At 33.1% G+C, this 26,023-nt stretch overlaps 3 protein-coding genes across 3 annotated transcripts in view; 1 reads left to right on the top strand and 2 right to left on the bottom strand.

The window, feature by feature from the left end:
- Window positions 1–1,059: 1,059 nt before the first annotated feature.
- Window positions 1,060–3,913, top strand: Phum_PHUM227930 (uncharacterized protein; the record flags this gene model as incomplete). Its single annotated transcript, XM_002425879.1, has 11 exons — window positions 1,060–1,188; window positions 1,272–1,511; window positions 1,629–1,724; window positions 1,838–1,984; window positions 2,080–2,166; window positions 2,472–2,552; window positions 2,694–2,827; window positions 2,915–3,120; window positions 3,212–3,351; window positions 3,440–3,690; window positions 3,766–3,913. The coding sequence occupies 11 exons, from the start codon at window positions 1,060–1,062 to the stop codon at window positions 3,911–3,913; spliced, it is 1,659 nt and encodes a 552-aa protein (XP_002425924.1).
- A 901-nt stretch (window positions 3,914–4,814) lies between these two features.
- Phum_PHUM227920 (Phenylalanyl-tRNA synthetase, putative) lies at window positions 4,815–6,535 on the bottom strand (the record flags this gene model as incomplete). The annotated part of the gene is made up of 4 exons (XM_002425878.1): window positions 4,815–4,963; window positions 5,155–5,553; window positions 5,624–5,924; window positions 6,014–6,535. The coding sequence occupies 4 exons, from the start codon at window positions 6,533–6,535 to the stop codon at window positions 4,815–4,817; spliced, it is 1,371 nt and encodes a 456-aa protein (XP_002425923.1).
- Window positions 6,536–8,715: 2,180 nt separating this feature from the next.
- The window catches only part of Phum_PHUM227910 (Nesprin-1, putative), a gene marked incomplete at both ends in the record, with an annotated part of 55,262 nt that continues 37,954 nt past the window's right edge, over window positions 8,716–26,023 (bottom strand). The window contains 27 exons of the mRNA XM_002425877.1: window positions 8,716–9,247; window positions 9,614–9,676; window positions 9,802–9,915; window positions 10,011–10,143; window positions 10,225–10,411; window positions 10,595–10,711; window positions 11,505–11,645; window positions 12,882–12,967; window positions 14,472–14,589; window positions 14,655–14,923; window positions 15,027–15,144; window positions 15,242–15,413; window positions 15,666–15,734; window positions 15,822–15,875; window positions 16,159–16,206; window positions 16,392–16,505; window positions 16,597–16,734; window positions 16,815–17,069; window positions 17,154–17,431; window positions 17,481–17,614; window positions 17,684–17,834; window positions 17,907–18,034; window positions 18,203–18,491; window positions 18,580–19,128; window positions 19,206–19,482; window positions 19,915–20,069; window positions 20,155–25,959. Of these exons, the coding sequence (XP_002425922.1) occupies window positions 8,716–9,247; window positions 9,614–9,676; window positions 9,802–9,915; window positions 10,011–10,143; window positions 10,225–10,411; window positions 10,595–10,711; window positions 11,505–11,645; window positions 12,882–12,967; window positions 14,472–14,589; window positions 14,655–14,923; window positions 15,027–15,144; window positions 15,242–15,413; window positions 15,666–15,734; window positions 15,822–15,875; window positions 16,159–16,206; window positions 16,392–16,505; window positions 16,597–16,734; window positions 16,815–17,069; window positions 17,154–17,431; window positions 17,481–17,614; window positions 17,684–17,834; window positions 17,907–18,034; window positions 18,203–18,491; window positions 18,580–19,128; window positions 19,206–19,482; window positions 19,915–20,069; window positions 20,155–25,959 (10,494 nt within the window). The remainder of the gene's footprint in view (window positions 9,248–9,613; window positions 9,677–9,801; window positions 9,916–10,010; window positions 10,144–10,224; window positions 10,412–10,594; window positions 10,712–11,504; window positions 11,646–12,881; window positions 12,968–14,471; window positions 14,590–14,654; window positions 14,924–15,026; window positions 15,145–15,241; window positions 15,414–15,665; window positions 15,735–15,821; window positions 15,876–16,158; window positions 16,207–16,391; window positions 16,506–16,596; window positions 16,735–16,814; window positions 17,070–17,153; window positions 17,432–17,480; window positions 17,615–17,683; window positions 17,835–17,906; window positions 18,035–18,202; window positions 18,492–18,579; window positions 19,129–19,205; window positions 19,483–19,914; window positions 20,070–20,154; window positions 25,960–26,023) is intronic.

The raw sequence follows: 26,023 nt of genomic DNA, 5'->3' as shown, positions 1-26,023 counted from the left end.
ATTAATTCTTTTTATGAAATTAACAAATAAAAATGCGCATGTCCTAATTTATTAACAAAAATTGAAATGCATTATTAACACCTTTAACCTTGATATAATGGGCCTAATGAAATTATTTGAAAATATCTTATTTGAAAAAAATATAAAATAATTTCTACATTAACAGCTTCAATTTAAAAAAAATGTTTTTGTTTGGTTAATTAATAATTATAATTTCAACATATCAACAGCCTTTTATATGAATTTTTAATTATGTAATTATTCTCAACATAATTTGTGTTATTTTCTCTAAATCTTTATATTCGCTTATAAAATTTGCTTGTTAAACATTTGTTTGCTTAAAACTTGTAAAATTACTGTTTTTTATTTATTGCATATCTATATTTATAGACTTAGTAGTGCGTAGTTGATATTTGTGATGAAAAAAAGTATTATTATTATTATTATTAGATATTAAGTAAACTTACATTATATTTTAATGTTTACAATTAGCGTTTTACATATTGTAAAAATACATTCAAAAGTTTACAATTTAAAAGAGTGTATACACTAAATTAAACATTTTGAAAAATTTGAAAAAATCAATATTGTAAGAGAATATTAGTTTCCCATTGTTCTTTTGTCAAGGACCTATTGTTACCATTATTCAATTTAATATTTATCTTTTTAAATATTAAAAATGTACAAAAACTTTGTCATCGGCAAACAACTATCAATAATAACAATAATAATTTGTTTCGATTGTTTTATTAAATTGTAGTATGTATTTATATATGTAAATATTTATTTTATTTTATTTTTAACTGAATGAAAAACAACAATATTTGATAATTTACTGCAATGATAAAAAAACCATTTTTGAGGATAAAAATTTTAGATTATTCATTCGATAAAAATTTCTTAGTAATCATTTCACCTAATTTTTTTTTAGACTCGTTAACTTGAATTTCTGGTAAAACTAACATATAAACAAAGTATAACAGTTTATTAAAAATCAAGAGTTTTTTTTTTTAAACTCTATCATTTATTATTTAATCAGTTTAAAAAATTTCAGTTGTGATGGCTCAACTTGTGAAATTATCAAGACAAAACACTTTGTCTACTTTCATGGCTTCATATATTATGTCTTGCCCAGGAGAAAATTGTTCTGGACATGGTGAATGTATGAATGGAACTTGCTTATGCGAGGTAAAACAAAAAACATAATTGTTTTATTAATGTGTAGATTGGAAAATTTAAAAAAAAAAGTTAAAATTAAAAAATTTTTCAAGATTCAATATGATGGAGAAGAGTGTTTAACTCCAAACATACCTTATTATGTGGGCTTTGCTACTGTTTTCTTCATACTCGCATTAGTATGCATGATTCAGTTAATTATGTGCATAGCAGCAGAATATCATAAAATGAAATCGCCATCAGTACTTAGGGCTTTTCGTATAACAACTCAGAAACTTCTTTACTTTCTTGTATTTCTCGCTGCTGTTATAAGAGGAGCCTATTTTACAAGCCCGGTGAGTATATATACAAGTATTAAAACATGACTATCATTTCATAATTGGTTTTATTCATTTTATTTTAATTCTACAAAATTTATAATTTAAATTTATTTTTATATAAATAAATTTTAGACTGCTTTTCGAGAAGGATGGTCATCTAGTTTAATGAGTGCTTATTATCCATTATTGCTTTCCGGCTCATCTCTTCTGGTTTGCTTTTGGGCAGAAGTGAGTGTGTGTGAATAAGATTTTTTATTACAACATATATTTGTTATTTTATGACTATTTTTTCACATTTATTATAATTATCATTGTATAATTATGATATTTTTTTTTTTTAGGTGTTTCATTTGCAAGATAATCATTGGGAAAGAAATCAGTTCTTAAGCAAATCCTTTTTAGGATTTGTAACATTTAATATATTAACATATTCATTACTCATTGCTGAATTTATAATGACCAAAATTTCAATGACCGCTGAAAAAAAAGTAATTATTATTATTGTTTTTTTTTTTTTTTTAAATAATTTAATAATCATTATTATTATTAAATTTATAAAAAAAAATAATTTCAGCTTTTGCAGCAGCATATTTTTAATGGTTGCTACGCAGTTTTGCTATTCATTGTCGTTATTTTCTTTTTGATTTATGGAGTTGAAGTTTATTTTAAGGTAAGATTGATTTAAATATTTTATCAATGTCATCATGAAACTAAGTTTTTTTTAAAATGATAATAATAAATGTGTGCATTTGATAAGTTGGGCAATAAATTTTATTAATAAATAACAATCAAAATTATCATATGAACAAGGTCTTTTATTTATTTATTTATTTTTCTTTGGTTGGTCACACCGAATTTGATAAATACCGTTAAAATGTGCCATACCATTATTATTACCGTAGTGTCCAATGTATAAAAAAAAAGTATTTAAATTAATATTTTATGTATTTTTTTTTTTTTTTTTTTTTTTTTTAGGTTCGAGGAGGATTTCTCGGGGAATCCGTTACGAATATATCAACCCGAACACCGACAAGCGAAAAAAAAGAACCGTCTCAGGTGTCGACCAAATTATGCACAAATTTACAGGTATTATAAAAAAAACGTATAAAAATGTATTATTATTATTGTTATTTTTTTTATGTATATATACATATGGCAAAATTACTAATGGTGATTAATTTAATGATGGATGTTCAGTCAAACATAATAACCGGTGTCGATATATCTCAATTAAATCAAAGTCGTTTGGGTCTTCTTTCGCAAGCTTTTATGCTTATAATTGTTGTCGGATTTTTGTTCAGTGAAACTTTGGGTGAATTTTGGAAATACAAGTAAGGTTTAACTTATCGAGTTTTGTATATTTGTAACGTTGAAATTAAAGTTGTGTGTAAATAAAAAAAAAAAAAAAATATTTGCAGAGCTCCGATTTATACGAGAAATTGGCACGATATTGCTTTTCGAATAGTTGAAATCGGTGTCGTTTTGTGGTTTCCTTGCGTTCTTTGGAATTGTATGTCACCGGATCAACTTTGGATTTTAAATCCTAGAAAATTATTAAAGAAATTGGAACAGCCGGCTTCGCAATTAGAATTTGATAAAAATAAATGTGATACTATATCCACTGGTAAGTGTTATTGTTTTTCTATTCCCATCCTGCTCTTACTATTTGTACGAAATCATTTCGAATCAAACATTTTTTTTTTTTTTTTTTCAAGATGGCAGTGAATCGATTAAAGACTGTTGGATTTGTTATGACATTGAGAGAACCGATGCCGGACCTTTAATTCAACCTTGTCTTTGTAGTGGTGACGTTTCCAGTGTTCATCACGATTGTTTAAGACGTTGGCTAGTTGAGGTTTGTTTCTTTTTTTGTCTTCTTTCCTTTCCTTTCCTTTCCTTTCCGTTAACGTTATAGATAATGTTCGGTTTTGTTTTGCTTTTAGAGCTCTTCTTCGTCTACGAAAGAACCCCTTGCTTGTAAAGTTTGTAATAGTCCGTACGAAGTTGAAAGAACTCAAAAACTCAATTGGCAAAACGGTTTCAATTCTCAACATTGGTTAAAAACGGCCGTTATTGTGACTGTTATGTGCGTCACAGGAGCAGGAGCTTGGGCTGCCATCCAAGTTTTCACAGATCAATACATACGATTACTTTCTGCGAGTTTAGCTATTTTAGTGTGGTATATTTGCGCCAGGTACAAGAACAAAACATTTTTTAATACCAAGTAATTTCATCACGTAATAATAATAAACAAATTTTTCATTTGTAGGTTTTTGGGAATGAATACCGTGGTCGCATATCACAGAGCTAAAGTATCAGGTATAAACATTGTAGGTTCGGTACCGACCATGAGCGCAGTTGTAGAAAGACAGAAAATAGAACCAGTACGTACGCCAAATTTAAAATCTTCATTGTAAGCCAAAGAATTTATGCAGTTTATCAGAAAAGAAAAACCGGTTTTTTTTTTTTTTTTTCTTTACGAAGCATTCGAAATATTTCAAATTAAATTTTTTAACTTATTTATTAGCTTTAAAAGCTTATATATAGTATATTTAACGCTGTAGTTTAATACAGTAATCCAATGTTTTATTGTATTTTATATAGATATAAATAAATAATAATTTATATACTTATATTCAAAAAGAAAAAGGAAAAAAAAAATGTTTACATTAAATATATTTCATTTAATTAGTCTTATTAGGGATTTTCAAAAAAACGCCATTTTTTTTCTTTATTCTAATAGAAAAAAAATTAATTAATCTTCTTTGTAGTAATGTCATTTCAAATTCGATAAAATTTCACTGTTGTATTATTATTATTATTAAAATAACGTATTTTTAAATATATCTATATATATATAATATATTCGCATATAAAATCAGCGTAAAAAAATTTAAATATATGTTAGATTTTTCGACATGCTGTCGGTTTATCATGTAAAATTAGACTGTAGAATACATTTATTATTATTATTTTGTTTTGTATAATTATTATATTTTACGAAATAAATAGTATTTACATACGATTACGAATTTGTTATCATTAAAAAAAAAACATTACATTTAATTAATTTAATTAAACAATTTATAGGTTATACTCTATGGTAAATTTTTAGGGATTCTTATTATTTTGTGAATAAAATTTCACAAATGTATTATTTAATTTTATTTATTTAGTTGTTTGTTAGAGATTAGTTTTTGTTTTTTTTTTTCCGTAATTTGACAAATATAATTGGTATGAAAACATCCATATGTTGTAATATTATCACGATTTCCATTTTAAAAAAATGATTACCTGTCATCATATTTCAATTTTACATCAGCCATTATGGTATGATTTAAAATAATAATACTTTTTTAATACATTTGAATTTTGATTGTGTCGATAATTAAACGATAACCGGAAGTTACGTATTATATCGAGTTGAGATGTTGTGAATTTAGGTAGTGCAGACAAGCACGGAAATGCTAAGTGAAAAGTTAAAAGTTAACAAAAAGTAAAAAAAATTGATTATTAATTAATATAGTTTATTTTTAACGGTGTTTTTTGAATAACTAATTAATTTAATTCATTAAATATGTATATTTACAAAAAAAAAATTAAGTTTTTTATCTTATAACAACATTAAATTCGTTAACAACGTTTTTTTCAAGTTTACCATGAATTTCTCTCAATTCTGGCAAAGTGAATGTTTTTACAAGTGATCTATAAACGATTCTAAAACAATATGACGTTCTATTTGTTTTTTTACAATTATAAACATCAATGAGTGAAACTTCTTCGACGATATCACCGCAAACTTCTCTGGTAAGTTCATAAAAATCATTACAATTAAATTCATTACTACTAATCCAAAAACTAATATCAAAATAACTCGAAGGGTAAATGCTGAACGGTTGAAACGTGATTTTATCATAGCAACTTTTATTTTTGAACTGATTTAAAAATCCTGGTACTTCAGACCAAAAAAGTCTTATGTCAGGTATTGAATAGTAAATCATAGCTAATCTTTCCAATCCTAATCCGAAAGCCCATCCAATTTTATCTGAACATCCAGCTGTCGAAATACAACAATCAATGAATCAATCTTTTATTTATCAATTTCAAAAAATCAAAATGATGACTACCTTTTTCTAAAATTTTGTGTTCTATGATGCCACAACCGAGCATTTCAATCCATTTATCATTTAATAAAATTTCCAATTCCCAAGATGGATGTGTAAAGGGAAAGTAAGCGTCAACCCATTTGAATTTTACATCTGATCCGAAAAGATCTTTTGAAAGATTTTCTAATGCTGATTTTAAATGTTTTTCAACAAGTTTAATCGCTTCACTTGTGTAAACTTCTTGCTTCTCTTTAGTTCTTGCTGTTGGTTCTTTTTCCATTATTTCAAATTTTTTGATCCCATCATCTTCCTCGGCAAAAAGCTAAAAGTTTAATCATTTTTAAGTAATGCTTATATATGTGTGTGTGTGAGTGTGTTAAGTGTGAAAATATCAAAATTTTTGTTTCTCACCTCTAATGGTGAGAACAATTTAACACCATCAAGTTGATGAAAAACTGGATAATGAGTTGAATCGATAGAATCTCTTCTGTAAACATCTCCAACTGTTAAAAAATTATTAAAACCCATTTTGATAAATTCATATTGATGAGCGGTCATATGAGACCGGAGCATAAAATCTTTATTCAAGTAGTAGCAATCACTTTTACTTCTTGACGGATGATTTTTTGGAATAAGCAAAGAATCGAAATTTTGATTTACACTCACGACTGGATTTAAATTATCTAAAATTGAAAAAATGGCATTTCCCCGAGAATTGACATAATTTTTTTGAAAAAATTTTAATATTCTTTCTTTGATAAGACATAACGGATGATATTCTAGGTTATATAAATTTTTATTTAAAAGAGATTTTATTTTCGGACTTATATTAGTATAAGAATCTTGTTCTAACGTTTTCAAATTTACGCTTTTGACTGCATCCGCAGTAAAATTGTTAATTTTACTACGGCTAAAAAATCTTTTTAAAGTCATACTATACTATCCCTATATTACCGACTTACGTACGGTTTACCATTTTTTTTTTAAAAAACACACACAATCCCTTGAACGTGTCATTAGAAAATTAGTTCAAAAGATTTCCGTTAATTCCAAATCATTAATGGCGCTTAATTTTTCTAGAATCACGATTTCAATAAGGTAAAAAATAATTTATATTATTTTATTTAATTTTTAAAATAATAATACTAAGACTTTAGTTTTTTATCACAAATATTAACCTTTAAAATATTATTACTTGAAAAGTTTTTGTGAGAGAGAGAGAGAGAGAGAGAGAGAGAGGGTGAGAGTGGGAGAGAATGAAAGGGATAAAGAAAAAAAACAAAACAATTCATTTAAGCAAAATTTTTTATTTATTTATTTATGTATATATTTATATATGTATATTATTTAGTCTTGATGCAAACATTTAATGAAAAAATAAATTACTCTGAAAAAATTTGTTAATATCTACTTATACTATCTAAAAAATTAAGTTAGAAATATTTTCTTATAGTATCATAAGAAATTTATTAAACAAAAAAAAAACAAAAAAAAGTTAATTTTTTTTTTAAATATTAAAAAAAAAAACTAAAGTTATTATTATTATTATTATTATTATTTTAAACATTTCACAGATCTCTTATTTATTTATAAATATCTCTCTCAGGTTTTTTAATAACAATTTGATAACAATTCATTGACAAACACATTTTTTTCAGTATGTCAAAACGATTGTATAATAATGGCGGAGAGCGACATGTTTTTAATTTAATTTAATTAAATTAATTAATTAATTAATAATGATTTGTTATTATTATTACTCTTTTTTTTCGTTTTTTTTTTTTGGCACTTTTTAGTTTGTTTATTTATTAAAAAAAAAAAAAAAAACCCATAAACAATATAAAATGCAAAACCGAACGAACGTTTCTTCCCCCACGGTTAATTGTAATTTTAATAATAATAATAATAATAATAATGAAACGTTCAAATATTAATACAGCTTTTTTTTGGTTTTTTTTATTGTAAAAAATAATAATAAGAAGCGATATAATTATTAATAACGCGCAATTTAATAACAAAAAAAAAAAAAAAAAAAAGGGGTGATGATGAGTTATAAGCGAGCGAGCGAGAAAGAAAAAAAAAAATAAAATTTTTTTTCTTAATAATTTATCTGAATGGTGCTCTCGTATCCGTTGGCGTTCTCGTCGTGCTTCTCCTCGAAGCTGTCGATATATCGCTGGCACCGGATGGTTTACGTTGAAGTCTGCTAGTAGTAGTGGTACCACTACCACTACCACTTCCAGGTGGAATCGGAGTCGTTGACGTTCTAAGTCTTCATTTTTTCCCCAAAAAAAAACAAAAAAAACAAATTATTAATTTAATTTGTTTGTATCGTTCGATCGATCGATTGATCGATCCATCGATCAAATCGATGACGTTTCGTTAGATTATTATTTACTTTTCTTTTTTCTATATTCCCTCAACCCATCACACGACTCACACTTGCAAAAAAAAATTCGTTTTATTGTATTATTTACATAAAAAAAAAAAACATTGAGAAAAAATTTAAAACGTGTCATGACGTCATCATAGAATTTTCTATTTAAAAAATTTCGTAAATCAAAGGGACACACACAGCAGAGCAAAGTTAATCAAGATAATAAATTATTTATTATTATTATTATTATTATTATTACAATAAAACCGTCACCCAAAGAGCATATTAAAAAAAAAAATTAATTAATTAATTACTTTCGTTTTGACATCCTGACCATAATTCAAATATTTAATTTTTTTGTATTTATTCATCTTCATCATCATCATCATCATCATCATTATTCATTACTAATGAGATCTCACCTTGATTTTATTGATGGTTGGTGGTGGTGGCGGCGGGCACTAATGGTGGTGTTGGTGATGGTAGTAGTAGTGGTAGTAGTAGGCCAAAATTAATTTTAAAAATACAAAACCAAGAAGCTTTCGCCCCGGTTGAAAAACCGACACCGCATCATCATCATCATCATCATCATCAATTAATATCAATGCATTGTCGATAAAGCATTGATCGGGTTTATTATTATTATTATTATTATTAGTCAATTAATATTGTAAAAATATGACGTAATAATTAATGAGGTAACACACGCGCGTATACATATTATAATATTTGTATATCACTTTTGAATTGAATCCGTTGATTGGGTTCGTCGGATTTTTTCGTCCCCTTCCGTCGTCACGGTTCCGGCATTGACGTCATCGTTGACGTCATCATCACCTTTAAACGACGACGAGGATTCGGATAGGGAAGGATTCGACAATGTCCGATCTTCCGATGATTTCTTCGTTTCTTTCATCATTATTGTTCCAGGCGAACGGATTCGCGATTTTTTCGCCATTTCGTTCGGCATCGGGATTTTACTGGCACCGCTTCCGCTTCCGATCGTTTTTCTTATTCTTAAATTTTTCGATGATGACGACGACGACGACGACCGATCACCGATTTCTTGATCGTTGTTACCCGTAGTATTCGTTTTAACGGTTTTTTTCGGTTCGGCTTCGTAATGCGTCACTCCCGGCATGGCCGATGACGTTTTCTTAACGGGAGTTAAATCCGACGATGATTTTTTCAAATCGTTGAGATTAACGGATAAGCTGCAGAGTCCTTTGGTCGTGTTAAATGTCATCAATTTCCTCATCGGCTGCTGCCTGCAGTCGTTAATTTTTTTTTAAAAAAAAAGCGTTACGTGCGTTGTTAACATGCAATTGTTTTTTTTTTTTTGTAACATGCAAAAATCATGCAAGAAAAAAATAAAATTAAAAAAAAATAGTTAAAGTTTTATATTAGAAAAAAAAAAAAAAAAAAAAAAAAAAAATGGGAATTGTTTTCTTCACAGCCTTCTCGATGGTATTATTTAATTTTCTGACGTTGTCATAAAGTCATAGAGTAAAAAAAAACAAAAACAAAAACAAAAACAATAAAAGGAACTCGAAGAAAAAAAAAATCCCTCACTTTTTAAAAACAAAAACTGCTTTTTTTTTTTTTAAAAAAAAAAGAAGTTTTTGAATATTTACCCGGACGAAGACTGAGGATGTTCAGGTGTGAAACCAGTAAATATGGGGATCCGAGATCGAGAGCTTGCAAAAATAAATAAATAAATAAGCGTTTTTAATTATTTTAAGATGGTCGACCGTTTTGGGGGGAGGGGGAGAGGGGCCGGGGGGAAAAATGACGTCCTCACCATATAAATTATTTTACTAACCTCGAACCCATGGTCGAAGAAGATCCGCTCGTCGGTGTTTTAGGTCTTCCGTAAGAACTTCCATTGGGGACTAATAACCGACTTCTAGCACTTGAAGTCCTGGAACCCATGGATCTAAACCAAAGAACATATAATCATATATATTTTACATTCGAATCAATAAAAACTGATAATTTAATAAAAAAAAAAAAAAAAAATAACAAACTAACGTTTTCGAATATCTTCCAGGTGTTGAATCATCGGCAGAATCTAAGGAAAGATTCGATCCGTGTCTGGACGGAGGTTTGCTACCCGTTCTGCTAGCGGGTCTACTGCTGTTTCTCGAACCAGGTAAGCTACCACCTAAATATCATATTACATTATTACGTGGCATCAAATTGAAAAAAAACTAAAATAATAATAATAATAATAATTGAAAATTACTTGGCGTCACGCTCGATCTATACGAAGATGTCGACCTTCTCGGCGTGGGCCTTCCCGAATATCCTCCACTTCCTCCTCCTACTCCTCCTTCGTTGTCGCTCAACGAATCGGGAGTTCCTTGAGATATGGATGATCTCGTTCCTCTCGTGCTACCCATGGGCACGCTTTTCAAACTCTTTTCTCGTATCTAAAAAAAAATTCGTGGACTATAAACTACGATTTTTAACAGCAGGAGCATCAACAGCAACAGAAAAACAACAAAATAACAAGAAAAAAAAAAAAAAATTGATTTTTTTTTTTTTAAAATTTTTTTTACCCAATGATGTTGAAGCTGCGGCGGTGAGCATATCCTACTTCTTGACGTGTTTACTTTGAGAGGGTAAGCAACAGGAACCGTTTGTTGCGCCCTAACACTCTCAATGATCGGCATAAGATGACTCATAAATTCTTCAGCTAAAGACAACACACAGTCAGATACGGTCTCTCTCTCTCAATTACGAGGAGGAAGGTTTATGACCAAATCCGACCGCGAATTCTATTTGGTGCCTTTTTTTTTATCTAGTCATTCGTTTCTCTTCTTCCCCCCTTCCCCCCATCCCTTATCCCATATTCCTTCCGAATCAAATATTCGATTAAAAAATAAAATACTAATAATAATAATAAAAAATAAAATAAAATAAAAGAAGAAACCGATAGAACGAGAAGGAGGAAAATTACAACTAATGTCGGACTACGACTATCTAATCCACGTGTGTGTGCGTGGGTGGGTGTGTATGTGCAAGGATAAAAAAAAAAAAAAACAGTTTAAACAAGTCTTGATCGCTCTTGTCCACAGCGAGCATTTATAAATCAAACGTGTCCCAAACAAATTTCCCTCCTTTCCCTCCACACGAAAGTTTAACAGATCTAATGTGAAGAACAAAAAAAAAAAAAAAAAACAAACAAATGCAAACAAATAGTTTGTAGTTAAGAAAAACCAAAAAAAAAAAAAAAAAAACCGATTTCACGGAAAATGTACAAAAAGAAAAACTATTATTATTTTCACGTGGGGGAAGGTGCGCGACGGGCGGCGGTGGCAGCGGCGGGGGAAAAAAAAAAAAAGAATGCAACAAACAGCTTGTACTTGAATTATTCATCAATCCAACCGTTTAAAAGAAACAACACTCTTCTCTCTTACCTGATCTCATTCCTTTTTTATCCTTCAGGATCGACGTATCAAATATACCGACTGTACATGGTTAATAATAATAATAATAATAACAACGACAACAAGTACTAACCTTTGTGATGGGTCCAGCAGAGCTAGACGTGACGCTCGTGGATCGCGAGCTAGCCGAAGTCTTGGGTTTGAATGCTGACATGCTCTGACTTACACCATCGGCCAAGATGAATTGCTCGCGAAGTTCGATATTGGTTCGTCCCTTAGCTAGTTAAACGACACACAGACGACAGAGGAAGACACAAGCCAACGACGTTCAATTCCGTGCGTTTCATTTTTTTTTTTTTTTTTTTTTTTTTTTTCGTATTGTTTTGTTTTGTTTTTTTTTCGAGCAGTTAGTGTGGCGGAGAAAAAAAAATCGGTGTTAGTCAAAAGAAAAAAAAAAAGAAAGAAAAAGAGAAAGAGAAAGAGAGAGAAAAGGAACGGTATACGTTTTTTTATACAATGAAAACGGATGGAAAAAGGAAAAGTGTGTGTGTGTAAAAAAAAAAAAAAAAAAAAAACCAAAGCCGGAACCGGAAATATGAAAGAAAAAAAAAAACAGAAACAACTAATAAGCAAAAAATAAAAAATAAACCAAATCATTAAAAAAAAAAAAAAAAAAATTTCTTGGGGGGGGGAGTAAGAGGGGGGACGGGGAGATGTGTATGTGGGGGAGGGGGTTATCACTCGAATTGAAAATCGATTATTATTATTATTATTCTAAATCGATTTTCAACTACCGAGTAAACATTTCTAAAAAAAAAAAAAAAAATAGAAAGAGAGAGTAAAAAAGCGTTTTGCCTGTGCGTATTATTAAAAATTTAAAAAAATCATTATCATTATTCATTCATTCATTCATTGAATGACACACGCACACACACACACAGATGCAAAACGACGAATTTTTAATGCAGGCAAAAATGTAACTCTTATATATATCATAATAATTAAAAATAAAAAATCTGAAAATAAGGGAAAATTTTTCAACTTTTACCTCAACCAACCAATAATTAAAAAAAAAAGCAGAAGAACCATCAATACAGGTGGTACATGTGCCTACAAACGACTACGATAAACTACGACAGCAATTATCACAAAAAAAAAATAATAATAATAATTTTTACCATGCATTTTTCTATAGTGACTACTCATATCTAAACGATGGTGATGATTTATTCGATATGGGAAAAAGAAAAAAAACGCGGGAAAAAATGGCGACTAATGATTGTGATATGAAATGTCAAAGAATGAATGAATGAATGAATGAATGAATGATTGATTGGTTTCGGTGTCTCATCGATCGAACATCATCGAAAAACTATTAGAGAAAACTCGACTGTTTTTTTATATTTTATTAAGCAACAGCGTACGTGAGCAAAGGGGGGAGTTGGGGCGGGGGAGAAGAGGTAGAAGCGGGAGGGTGGGGGGGTTGAGGGAGGGGGCAAATGTTAACAACATTCTTGCCTGTTTCAATGACTCCGTAGATACACCAAGGATCATGTTCCTCTGGTTTGTTCGGATCGGGTATGGGCATGAGTTCAACTACACGTAAAATTAATTTAAAAACCACCCGAACATTTTTTTTTTTTTTTTTTGTTACAAATAAAATTTTACCGTCATTATCCGATGATGATTGTTGTTGTTGGTTGTTTGTTGTTTGATTGTTAGTCGTTACAAGCAGCAAAAGACAAAGAAAAATAAAAAATAAAAAAAAATAAAAAAAAAACGGCAAAGCCCCGAAGTTAGTAGTGCTATACTAAATTAATATAATAATAATAGTTATTAATTAATTAATTAATTAATTAACCGTTACATCAAAAAGCAAATAATAATAATAGTATTAATGAGATAGAGAGAGAGAGAGAGAAAAAGAAAATAAAATAAAAAAATTCGTTTCTTTCATATGCAATGACGTCACAAAACTTTAAAAGCCATTTTTTTATGTACCGAAAATAAATAATAAATTTTTTTAAACATTAATTCCGAAATTATTATTATTATCATTATCATTATTATTATTTATAATTAAAGCCAAATTTTGCTTGATTTAAAAAAAAAAAAAATAGAAAGAAAATGTGCGAAAAAAAAATTGTGCGCATAAAGCTTATATGTATATACATATGTATATATATATATATATGTATGTATGTATGCATATCAAAGCAACGAATGTGTTCAATCATATTGATAACAAAATCATCGATGGTAAACCGATAACGAAAGATAACAAAAAAACCCCTCGTGAGATTGCGAATCGATCAATCGATCCATCGATCGATCGATCGATCGATCGAAACGAAGAATGAAAATTAGAAAAAAAAAAGAAAACAAAAAACGAAAAAAATAAAATAAAATGCTTTTACGCGCGAAACCCAATTTCAACTTATGCATTAATAAAACTTATATTTATTATTATTATTATTATTATTATTATTATTATTATTATCATTATTAATATTATTATCGTTATTATCATTATTATTTTTTTTTCTTTTTGTTGTATTATTTTATATTTTAATATTAAGGCACCAAAAGAACACCCCCGTCGGACTTGTAATTATTATTATTATTATTAATTATTATTATTATCATTATCATTAATTACTATGTAAATAAGCTGCGAATTATTATTATTATTATTATCATTAATTTGATATTATCAACCAATATTATTACGTAATTAATAAAATTTAAAAAAAAATTTTTTTGGTTACGTGAATGAGAATAAATATTATTATTATTATTTGTTTATTTTTTTTCCAGCAAATTAAATTATTATTATTATTATTATTATCGTTTAGTAGTTAATAAATTTTAATTATGATTTTTTAATTTTTTCCCTCATCACGTAAAGGGGAAGCAGTAATGGGGGGGGGGGTAGAGTGATGTGGGAGATTTATATCTCGACAGTCAATGTAACCAATTTGACAAAAAAAAAAAAAAAAAAAAAAAAAAAAATTGGGGGGCAGAAGGGGGGCCAGCGGGGAGTAGAGGGGGGGAAAATTAAACGATATCTTATATCTATTGGTAATAAAAACAAACGTACCTCGACAAGGATCGTTCTTCTGCAAGAATTCTTCCAAAGCGACCCAACCTCCTCCGACACGAACCATGACGGTCGATCGAAGAATTCTAACGAGTCTTAATTTTTGACTGTCTCCAAACTTTAATAGAAAAAAGGAAATAATATTAATAATAATAATAAATTTTCACTTGTTCCCGAACGCACGACGACAGGAATAAATAAATAAATGAAAATTTCGGGACTCACTCGGTATTTTCCTTCTCCGACTTGGAAAACTCGGAATTTTTGTCGGCAAGTACACAACATGACCAATCTCTTGACTTCGTCGTGAATTTTTTCCGCTTCCGTTTCCGGTTTCTTTTCTTCCCAATCCGGCCTTAAAGCGGCTATAAATTCTTTCCAATCGATAAATCCGTTATGATGATCGAAGAGATTGGCAACTTTATCCATTTCGAGTTTCGAAGTGTCGAATTCTTTTATTTGGAGAAAAAAAAAAAAAGAAAATAATAATAATAATAATGATAATGATAATTAATCGAAAAAGGTAAAAAAAAAAAAAAAAATTTTTCCACGTACTAGTTTTCATGATTCCATCAATGAAATCATCTCTCGGAATGAGTCCGTCGTTATTTTTATCCATTTTTCTAAACAAATCCGTCAGTCTTGATTTCTTGTGGTTCATAAATTTCAAGAACTGAAAATGATAATAATAATAATAATAAATTAATCATCATCCTCCTCCTCCTCCTCCATCTTTCCAAACGGACGGACGGACGGAGATCAAAACTCACTCGTTTTCTCCAATCGTCCCAACTGAAATTTTTCATCTTCTCAATTTCCAACAGGTAAACGAGTTTTTCCTGGAGTCTCCTCTGTCTTTCCCAAGATAAAACCCAAACGTTTCTCCATCTGTCCCAAAGTAATTTAACTCTTGGTGAACGGAATGTCGGTTCGGTTCCTTTCCTATAAAAATAAACACAATAAATTAATTCTTTTCATTCGCCATTTGTTTTCATTCGGAAAGAAAGAAAGAAACGATAAAAAATTACACAACGAAGACAGAGAGAGAGAGAGAAAAAAAGCAAAAAAGGCAAAAAAGCGAGAGGGAGAAAGAGAGAGAGAGAGAGAGAGAGAGAGAGAGAAAAAGCAAAAAAGGCAAAAAAGCGAGAGGGAGAAAGAGAGAGAGAGAGAGAAAGAAAAAAAAAGTCAACTTACGCTCCTTTAGGCGGAAATCTGGGTCCGTAATGTGGCAAATCCAATTTACCATCCCTCACCGGACTGAGCCTACTAATGAAATAATCACCAAAATAAACATGCACGAAAAACACCAAAACAAAAATAATAATAATAATAATAATAATAATTTTTTACCTTCCACGTCGCGATGGGTCTTTTCCCAACAAGCTTTCCCGAGATTTCGCCAAGCTGAATTTTCGTAAATTTAACAAAAAAAAAAAAAAAAAAAAAAACGAAAAACCATTAACGCTCATGCCACGAGTATAAATAAAAACAACCCCTAATTCATATAAACTACCCCTAAATAATAATAACAACCCCTACTGATTCAAAAGCTTATATTTCAAATGATAATAATAATAATACTAAAATCCAAGCAAAATTTACCATCGCCTTTTATAATTAAAACCTTAAAATATAATCTTAAGAGGTATCGAAACAAAATAATAATAATAATAATGAAAATACAAACCTCGATTTACGATCCAAATCTGGTGAACCTTCTCTATCATACTCTTTACTGTAGTCCAAAACAAACAAGTCACGACAACAACAACAACAAACACGATAAAAGTGTAGGGAAGAATTTGAGTGCACACCAAACGCATACAAACAAACAACAAACGAAAAAAAAAGAAAGAAAAAATAAATAAATAAATAAATAAAAGAGATTAAATTAATAAATAAATAAGGAAAAATACTAACGAAGGAGTTTTCGGTCTCGACGTCTTTTTATCTTTTGTCGCCGCTTGAACTTGTCTACTCTTACACACGCTATCAACTTCTCCTTGTCTCACTTGTGTATTTTCCATAAAATCCCTGTCGAAAAAAAACAAAGATAGAAACAATAATAATAAAAATAATAGACGTGAGAAGGTGCGTGACTATATAGATATCGTGTGGGTCATACTTGTGTTCTTCGATGAGTTGTCTTATGGTTGGAATGTCGTCTGGTAAGGGTTCGGATTCGAGCGCGACAAGAGTTTTTTCCAATTTTGCCAACCAAGCTAAAAGTTCTTCTAGAAGTTCGTCGGCATTTCTTAAACTCCTGAAAAAGGACAATTACGTTTAAAAAGAAATGGAAAAACTTCTTCGTGCCTTCCAACCACCACCGCCACCATCACTCACCTTATGTGTTCTTCCAAACGTGCTCGTCTCTGATGAGCCCATGAATAAACTTCTTCCCATCTGCTTATTATAATCGTTATCCAATGTTTTATTATTGAAGCACCATCGGGATGAGCTTTGGCTAAAACTTTTTCCGCCAAATTCAACGTGGCATCTTTGTCGTGTTCTTTTTCCGAAAGTTCTCTCAAAAATTTCTCGTGTTCAGCTATTTGAGTTTTCGTTTCCAATTCACCATCGGGTAGTATTCCGGCAAATCTGTAAATCGAATCATTTCATAAAATTCATCTTCGTACGAGTTCGGACTGCGAGATGGATTTTCCATAAGAAAAAATTCTTCACCTTAATTTCATTTCGGCATCGCTCAGCCATTCCAAAAGCATGTCGACGGATTTGTGAAGTTGTTGAGCTTCTCTGAGTGCTTCTTCCAAACGTTTGAGCTGTCGTTCTTTCAATCTAATCACGCGTTCCCACAGCGTCGTCAATTCTTGAAGTTGTGTACGAATGGTTTGAGCATCCGCATGCGAAGCTTTTTCCTGTAAATCTCTTCCCGTTCTTTTAACTTGTTCGAATTGAACGGATCGTCCCTGAAAAAAAACGACATCGATATTAGTCTTTAACTATAAAAAAAAAAAGAAAACATTTTCTCCATATTTTGCAACAAAATACCTGAAGATCTTCTTCGAATTGACGATGTTGATCGATCAAACCGTTTACGGTATCCAAATCTCCGTGTACGGGTTCGTCTTCTGATAAAATCTTATCCGCTTTTTGTAACCATTCCATGAGAGCGTGCACGGCATCTAAAAATTAACAAAAAATAAGAAACTCTCTCTATCTCTCTCTCTCTTTCTCTCTTTTCAATTCGTCACCTTTAAACTGTCCAGAGAAAAGAAGTGCTTCTTCGAGTTTTCTCTGTCTGTCGACGCTTTTGGCACAAACGGCCGTCCATTTGTTTTTAAGATCGTTCATCATGTCTCTAAGAGGTGCTTCGTCACTTTTAGGTGCTTTGTCTTTGAGTGTCTGCCAAAGAAAAAATTATCATTATTACTAAAATAAAAAAGTATCACGTGATATAAGGTTAATTCGACTTACTTTTCCGGCTTTCATCGTGTTATCGTAAGAAGACTGTTTGCCGCTGAGCGCTCGTTGAAATTCTCTATGTTTGGCTAATCTTTGTTTGATTCTTTCTGGATCGTTTCCGGTTTCTCTCGCCAATTCATCTAATTCTCTTTCAGTTTCCGTTAGCCAATTCATCAAAGCGTTCCTTTAAAAAAAAAAAAAACAAAAAATTTCAAATAATTTTTTTTTTTTTTAATGTTACAAACTTTAAGCGAAAGATCGTTTGACCAATTACCAAGAGTCGTGGAATTCTTTGGCTTCTTTATAACCGTGATCCAACGATCTAGTTCTTTCGGCGCTTTTACTAACGACTCTCTCCCAACGGTGTTGAACGCTTATCAATAAATTTTTAATTAATATGACGTCTTGTTTTTGACTGAAATATTTCAAATGTGTTCCCTTTTTATCGAGATTCAACATGGTTTCCCTGTGCGCGGAAACTTCCTTTTGGAAAGCTTTGTGTTCTTCTATTTGACTCAATATCGTTTCCATAACTCTCGATACGGGTTTCATGTTGACCAATGTTTTTTCCGCGTTTGTCAACCAGTCGACAAAAGCCTAAATGGAAAAACCAAAACATTTAAAATTGTTCATCGAAATTTAATAATAATAATAATAATAATAATAATAATAGTAGTTTGATTACTTGAAGAGCATCGTGGAATTCGGTCGCTTCTTTAAGAGCAATTTCCAATTTGATCTTTTTGTCGTTCGCTCTTGCCGTCACGCTATCCCATCTTTGTTTAAGAGTTTTCAAATTGTGTTGAAGGTTTGTGGCCGTGGATGAACGTTTAAGGTATTCGTTTCCTTGTTGAAGAACGGATTCGACGTTGGGACGGTTCGTTTCGAGTTCGTCGAAAATTTCCATGAAACGTTGCAATTGTTCCGAAGCCGTTTCGGGTAATCCACCGACGGGTTTGGATGCGGCAATCACGCCGTCAACGTCGCTCAACCAAGACAAAAGATCTTGTATTTCGGCATTGAACCGTTGAGCGTCTTTAAGCGAATCTTCCAATTCTCTTTGTCTGTCGGATGCTTTTTCCAATAAATCTTTCCATTGACGATTTAAAGTTTTCAATTGTTCTTGTGTGCTCGACGCTTCTTGACTTCCTCGACTCGATTCGATCAATTGACGACCGGCATCGTTCAAAGCGTCGACACTACTTTGATGAGCTTGTATGTCGTTAACCAAAACCTAAAATAATGATAAACTTTACAAGGGAACCAAAACAACCAACTTTTTTTTCTTTTAAATGAAACAATATGGGAAACCTTCAATTTGGCCAATTCAACTTCCAAAACTTGCGGATCACCAGGTACGGGTTTAAGATCCGTATCCAATGTGTTATTAGTTCCTATGATCCACTTAATCAATTCACTTAGAGCATGTTGGAATTGTCCCAATCTGAGTAATGCTTGCTCTAAATGTCTTTGACGTTCGACCATTCCTCTCAACAAATCATCCCATCTTTTGTTCACCTGATTCAAAGGTTCTTTTATGGCCAGAGCCTGATCAGCTGATGTTCTCTCCGTGAGCTCGTGTGCTTGCCTTTATATTAAATAAATATCGAAACAAAATAATTAATTACCACGAGTATGGTTCATGCTCGTAGGATCAACATACATCTTTTCAAAAAAAAAAAAAAAAAATGGCGGTCAACGGAAACAAGCAAGTTTTGAATTTTACACAATTTTTTTTTTTATAAAACCAAACAAACATGCAATACGATTAACAGAAAAAGTCATCATCTAACAATAAAATGCATTCTTTTACAATCTTTTTTTTTTTTTAAAAAAAAAAACACGTCTAATAATAATTTCCATAGTAAAACTTGCCTCCTTAAAATTCTGTTTGTGATAACGACAACAACAGACGCGACAGAAAAAATAAAATAAAAAAAAATTTAATTTCATTCACGTTATCATTATTCTAATAATAATAATAATAATAATAATAATAATTGTATATGTGAGTACGAACCTGTTAAGAGCTTCAACTTTGACCATTTGCGGATCAACTTCCTCTTTGAAATCTTTCAGTTGATATATTTGTTTTTTAACGATTTCAATGTCCGATCCGAGAGGGCCCATTCCGGCAAATTTGTCTTCGGCTTTTTCTAAAAACTCTAACAAATTCTGAAAAACAATAAAACGATATGAAAATTTTTTTTCTTTTAAATACAAAATGGAGTCGAAGTGAGATATGAACAAATTATGTTACCTGTAGGGTGTAGTGGAATTCCATTGCTTTTTCCATTGCGTCAATCAAATTTTCTTCACGTTTGGCATACAGAGCGGTTATATTATCCCAAGCATTATCCAAATCTTCAATGTGTTTTTTAACTTCGGGTTTATCTGGTTCGCCGCAGATTTTCATCAAAGTTTGTCCCGTTTGTCTGACTTGATCAACTTCCGGTTTCGTTTGATCTATTTCGTGTTTAATCTCTTGCAAGATTTCCTGTTGAACTTTGATGGCTTCTTTTTGAGCTGCCGGCGGTTCTTGATTGTTCAAGCTGTTGCTAAGATCACGAAGCGATGCCATGACCGTTTGAAGTTCGGACCAAAACCTTTCGGCAATGATTAATGTTTCATCGAGAGTTCTGCTACGATCCGCTGTTGCTTTTTGAACGTCTCCCCATAGGGAATTCAATTTGTCCAATTTTCGTTTAATGTCTTTCACAGCCGGATCCGAGCGGTTGCCGGCCTTGCTAATGACGTCATCTGCAGCTCTCTTAACGGCTTCGAAAGCTTCTTCTCTGCTGTCTAAATCTTCCACCAATGCATTGTTTTCTTCCAATTGGTCTCTTATCTTGGGCGGATGCGCCGAAACCGGTTCGGAAACTTTGACTTGTTCGGCTGTGTTTTGCAAAGCTCTAAGCATTCCTTCAAGTTTGTCAGAAAACCGACTCGATTCTTGAAGTGCCTGTTCCAAAGCTTGTTGTCGTTGTCTTAGGTGAGCTCTTAGTGCCGAATACCGAGAATTATGCGCATCTATAATATCTTGAACTTTTGCTCCGTCGTCGTCGTTTACCAATCGTATGAGAGCTTCTCCCGTTTTATTTAATTTATCGACCAAAGGCTTTTGATCGGATATCCATTGACTGAACAATTCGTTTTTATCCTGCTGTTGCGCGATATGATCCGGTCGAAGAGCGGGCAAAGCGAGGGCATTTACTTGAGTCTCGATGTCGTCCAACCAAGACGTCAATCCGGTGTGCGTTTCTAAAAAGTGTTCGGCCAACGGCAATGCTTGTTCTAAAATTCCAAGTCTGTCGGAAGAAAGGCTGGACACGATATCCATAACTTCTCTGAGATCTTCAAGCTTCTCGCGAATGGTAATCGTATCATCGTGTTGGGAAGCCTCGCGGAGAACTTTCTTTGCCGTAGACAATACGTCACGCCCTCTTGATTTTTGACTCGTGATGTCATCTTGCAAAGTACGGTGTTCTTTTAATTGTGCGCGAATGGCATCGGGATCACTTGAGGGAGGTTCAACTTCCCTAAGAGTGTTTTCAACTTCCCTAAACCAGTCGAGTAATTCATCCATGTCTGCAGTCACTTCAAGAGACCTTTGTTTCGACAAGTTGAATCTTTCGGCTTTCCTTTGAATTTGTTCGACAATGGCGTCGAATCTTCTGTTGTCTCTTGTAACGAGGCCTTCTATGGTCGCTGCACCTTCTCCGGGCGATAGTTGACACAATTGCGGGCCGACGAGGTTAATGCTTTCAAGAACCGGACGGAATTCTTGGATATCTCCTTCCAATCTTTCGATGTCCTCTTGACGAGGTTCGCGTTGTAACTGGCTTTCGGCTCCCATCATCCAATCGACCAAACGGTGATGGCTGTTGTGAAATTGTTGAACCAAGGGTAAAGCTTCCTGGGCATTTTTCAAGAGTTCAGAGCCGCGAGATGTCAAGTCGTTGTATCGTCTTTGAAGGGAATCCAATTTATCTTTCAATTGAATGGCTTCGTCGTTGGAAATGTGTTTCATTAATTCCAATCCGGCATCAACGGTTGAATCGACTTGAGTGTGTCTATCTGATATTTCTTCAGTCAAATTAGCAAGGTCATCCATTTGTTGAAGGAGTTTTTCGGTGTGAACTCCGAGAGCGCGATGAGTGTTGAGACGTTTTTCCATCGTTTCCATCCAGGCTTGCAATTCTTGATAAGTGAGAACAAGATGTCGCAATCCGGCGCGAGAGGCTTCCAACAATTGTCCGACGGCATCGCTATTGTCACAAAGGACGGAATAACGATCGGCAGTTTCACTTAACTTATCGGCCACGGTAGCTGCCTCGTCTTCACCAACCAACGACATGAGAGTATCTGCAACTTCCGTCAATTCCATGAGAGTGGGTTTCTTGCGAAGGATTTCGCTGTGCAAATCTTCGTGTTCTTTAATTCTATCTTGTATTTTCTCTTCGTCGGTCGGCACCAATTCCATTTCTTTAATTCTTTTCTCGGCTTTATCAAGCCACTCGACGATGGGCACCAATTTATCTTGGAAGTCTTTAGCAACGTGCATGGCTTGTTCCAAATCCAACATTCGTCTTTGTGCTCCGTCTGTGAGTTTATCAAATCTGACCATCAATTCCTTCAATTGACGTTCAATTCCTTTTTTCTCGGATGGATCAGCTCCGGAAGCAACTTCTTGACCCATAGTGAAGAGAGACGACATGGAGTTTTGCCGATCTAAAAGCATCTTTTTCAAAAATTTTTGTTCTTGAAGTTGCGCCTTGACAACTTTGTAATCAGCCGAAGGAGGCTTTTGATTAGCAACCATTTCTTCTGTGTCCGAGAGCCATTTATCGAGTCCATCCAAAGCTTCCTGGAATTTGCCAGACTGTAAAAGTCCAACGTCCAACTTTCTATCTCTTTCGTTCATTTTGTCTTTCAAATTATTGAATTTATCATTCATTTTTTCCAAGTCCTTTTCTATGACCGTGGTGTTCACACCTCCGGCAGCGGATTGAATCAAAGTTTGTCCTTTCTTATTACAATCCGTTACTTGGTGACCTAAAGGCTCGAAAACGTTTCTTCTCAATGCTCTCGATTCTTCTTGTTGGGCTTTTATTCCCTCGACCTCTGAGCCGACGGGTTTCAATCGTCTCACTTCTTCTATGACTTCATTAATCTCATCCGTTACGACGGTGTATAATTCGTAAAACTGTTCCAATTTTTTGAGCACGCTAATTAAATCTTCTTCTCTGGTTCTCGCTCTGTCGTCTAACCTAGCCAAAGACCGCTGTAACGAATCAGCTTGTTCTCGAGTTTGAAGATTGTCGGGAGTAAAACCGGAATCGACTAAATTATCTCCGGCGGTAACTATGTCATTTATGTCATCCGATGCTTTTCCGAGTTTCTTGATAAACAAGGCAACTTCTTCTAATTGCTGACGAACAGTTTTAATGTCTCTTCCGGCCGGTTTCATCATATCCAACTCTTGTTCCAAATTATTCAAATCGATAAAGAGATTTTTAACTTTTTCATTGAATTGTTGGACGGCAGTTGCGGCACTTTGAAGTTCGGAACAACGATCATCCAAAATGGCGTTCAAGTGATCCAATCTTTCGCCTAAAACATCGACGTCGTCTTGGAGATGACCAGCATCGCCACCGACGACTCGAGCGGATCCAACCAAATCAATAACTTGCTGTCTAACGTTTTGCATGGGTTTATGCAAACCGCTTGATTCTTCTTTCAATATTCTTATTTTATCGAGTAATTTGGGATCCCCGACGTCATGATTGGATAATTTATCTTCGCATCTTTGAATGGAATGTTCGAGTTCTCTCAGGTTTTCGTTAAAGTCGGTGAGAGATCGGGCCGTGTCTTCGAGGACCTGAGTTCTTTCGAGCAAATCATTGTTGAGTTTGTCCCATCTTTGCTTGAGATTGGACAATTCACTTTTGACAACTTCCTTATCTACGTCGCAAGCACCGTGGAAAGTTTCGCCCAACATTCTGGTATTTTCGTATTCTCCAGAATGTTTCCAAATGTCATTTCGGAACGTTGACAATTCTTTTAATTGTTTTTCAATGTCTTTTCTCTTAAAAGTATTGGGTTTGAGTGTGTCCAAACGATCTTCGGCAGTTCTGAGCCACGGCACGAACGTGTCCAAAACTCTGTAATATTTCTTGCAATGCTCCATGCAAGTTTGAAGTCTTGTATGCCTTTCGACGGTGTCTTTTTTGAGTTTATCCCACAATTGTTGTATTTTGTCAATATCCCTTTGCAAGTTTCTGCTATCCGGCCTTTGACCGCTTCTGGATAAGTTGTCTCTTGCTTTGTTCAAAAGCATAATTACTTCGTGTTCTTTGTTAACGACATCTTTGTAAATAGGTTCGTATTGATCAAGTTGCTGTTGAAGGATGTGCTTATCGGCAGATATTAAAAGTTTTTCGGAAAGAGAACCAAGTTCGTCACTTAGCCATCCGACGGTTCGCGCACAAGATTGTTCGAGTTGTCGTCCATCTCTCAACGAACCTTCGATTTCAGCTTTTCTATGGTCGAGTTTCTTTTGTATGGTATTGTATTGTCTGGCCAAAGCTGCCAATTTCGTTTGGATTTCCGATCTTGATGCTGGATCGGTTAAAACTTCGCTTAACTGAACACCGGCAGCTTCGATGTCGGCTAGCAAAGGCCTTTGACCTTCCATTTGACGTTCCAAGTTTTGTATTTTTCGAAGTTGCTCTTCTGGGTCTTTGTCAAGAGGCAACTCGTCAAGTTGGTCACTAATAGCTTGCAAAGCATCTTTCAGTCTGGTGACGCCGGCATCGAATTCTCTACTCGTGTCAGCTGCGGCACCGAGACTCGAAGCTCTTTCTTCGAGTTTTGCCAACAAATCGGCCCAACGTTCCTTGATAGATTTAAGTTTGGTCGAAAGCCTTTGTCCATCGGTGGAAGTTTCATCGATTTGCGAAAAAACTGAATCTCCGACTTCGTTAAGATGAACCAACTGAGGTTGCTGAGATTTAAATTCTTCTCTGAGCACTTGAACTTGCTGAACTTGACTTTGAACCATTCTCGGATCTGAGGAAATAGGTCCGAGAACAGACATCATCTTGTCCTTTGCTCCCAACCAATTGTGCAAACCATCGTGAGTGTCGTGAAATTCTTTTATGTCTTCCATTAATTTTATTCTCGATTTGCAACGATCGTTCAATATCTTCCATCTCGACGTAACATCCTCCAATTCGTCGAACAATCTGTCGGCTCCTGGAGCGTTACCCTTTCTTTTAAGCAAATCTTTAACTTGAGTTCTCGTGTTATCCAACAACGATTGTTTCTCGTACATTTCCTCCAACACGACCTTGATAGCTTTTGCAGTTTTGTCGGATTCGTCTCTCGTCATTGGTACAAATTCTTTCGGCAATTGCCTTTGAACTTTGTCCAAAAACTGAGCCAAAGCTTTGAGATTTTCCAAATATTTTTTAACTTCTTCTCTCACTGTGTCGACTTCCGTTTGACGATCGTTCAATTTAATTCCAAGCAAACTGTAACGATTGTTTATTTCGCTAATTTGACTTTGAACGGGAGACGAATCTTCCAGATGGAAACTTTCCGTTGATAATCTTCTGCTACCGAATCCGAGAGGGCTAGACAATGGAATTGAATTCATGTAATTTTTATTAGGTGACGAAGATCGTCCATCGACGACGCTCGGTCTTTGAGAGAGAGAAGATTTTTTCAAAGAATTATAAGCGGAGCTACGACGTTTCGTTGGAGAATCGTATCTCATGAGAGAATCGTAAGCCGAACCCAAATCGTTCAATTTCTCAAGAGTCGTAGCATAATCTTTATATTCTTTAATCATGGGTTTCAATTCATCCGCTTGCCTTTTTAAAATGGTCAAATCCAATGCGACCGTTTCCAACCTGCTAATTTTCGATTCCATGTTACTCAACCAATCCAAAACGGTTTCCCGAAGGTTTTCGTATGCGCTGAGCTGTTCGGCTCTAGCTCGAGATGATTTTTGCTTATCTTCTAAACCAGAATTTAAATCTTTCCACATGCTCTCCAATGTCTGTCAAAGGAAAATCCATTATATCAATCATTTCGAAGTGTTTTTTTTTTTTTTTATTGTATTA

This window comes from Pediculus humanus, genomic scaffold, assembly GCF_000006295.1.
Source record: "Pediculus humanus corporis 1103172107591 genomic scaffold, whole genome shotgun sequence".
Lineage (NCBI taxonomy): Eukaryota > Metazoa > Arthropoda > Insecta > Psocodea > Pediculidae > Pediculus > Pediculus humanus.
This window is presented reverse-complemented; position numbering and strand designations above follow the sequence as displayed.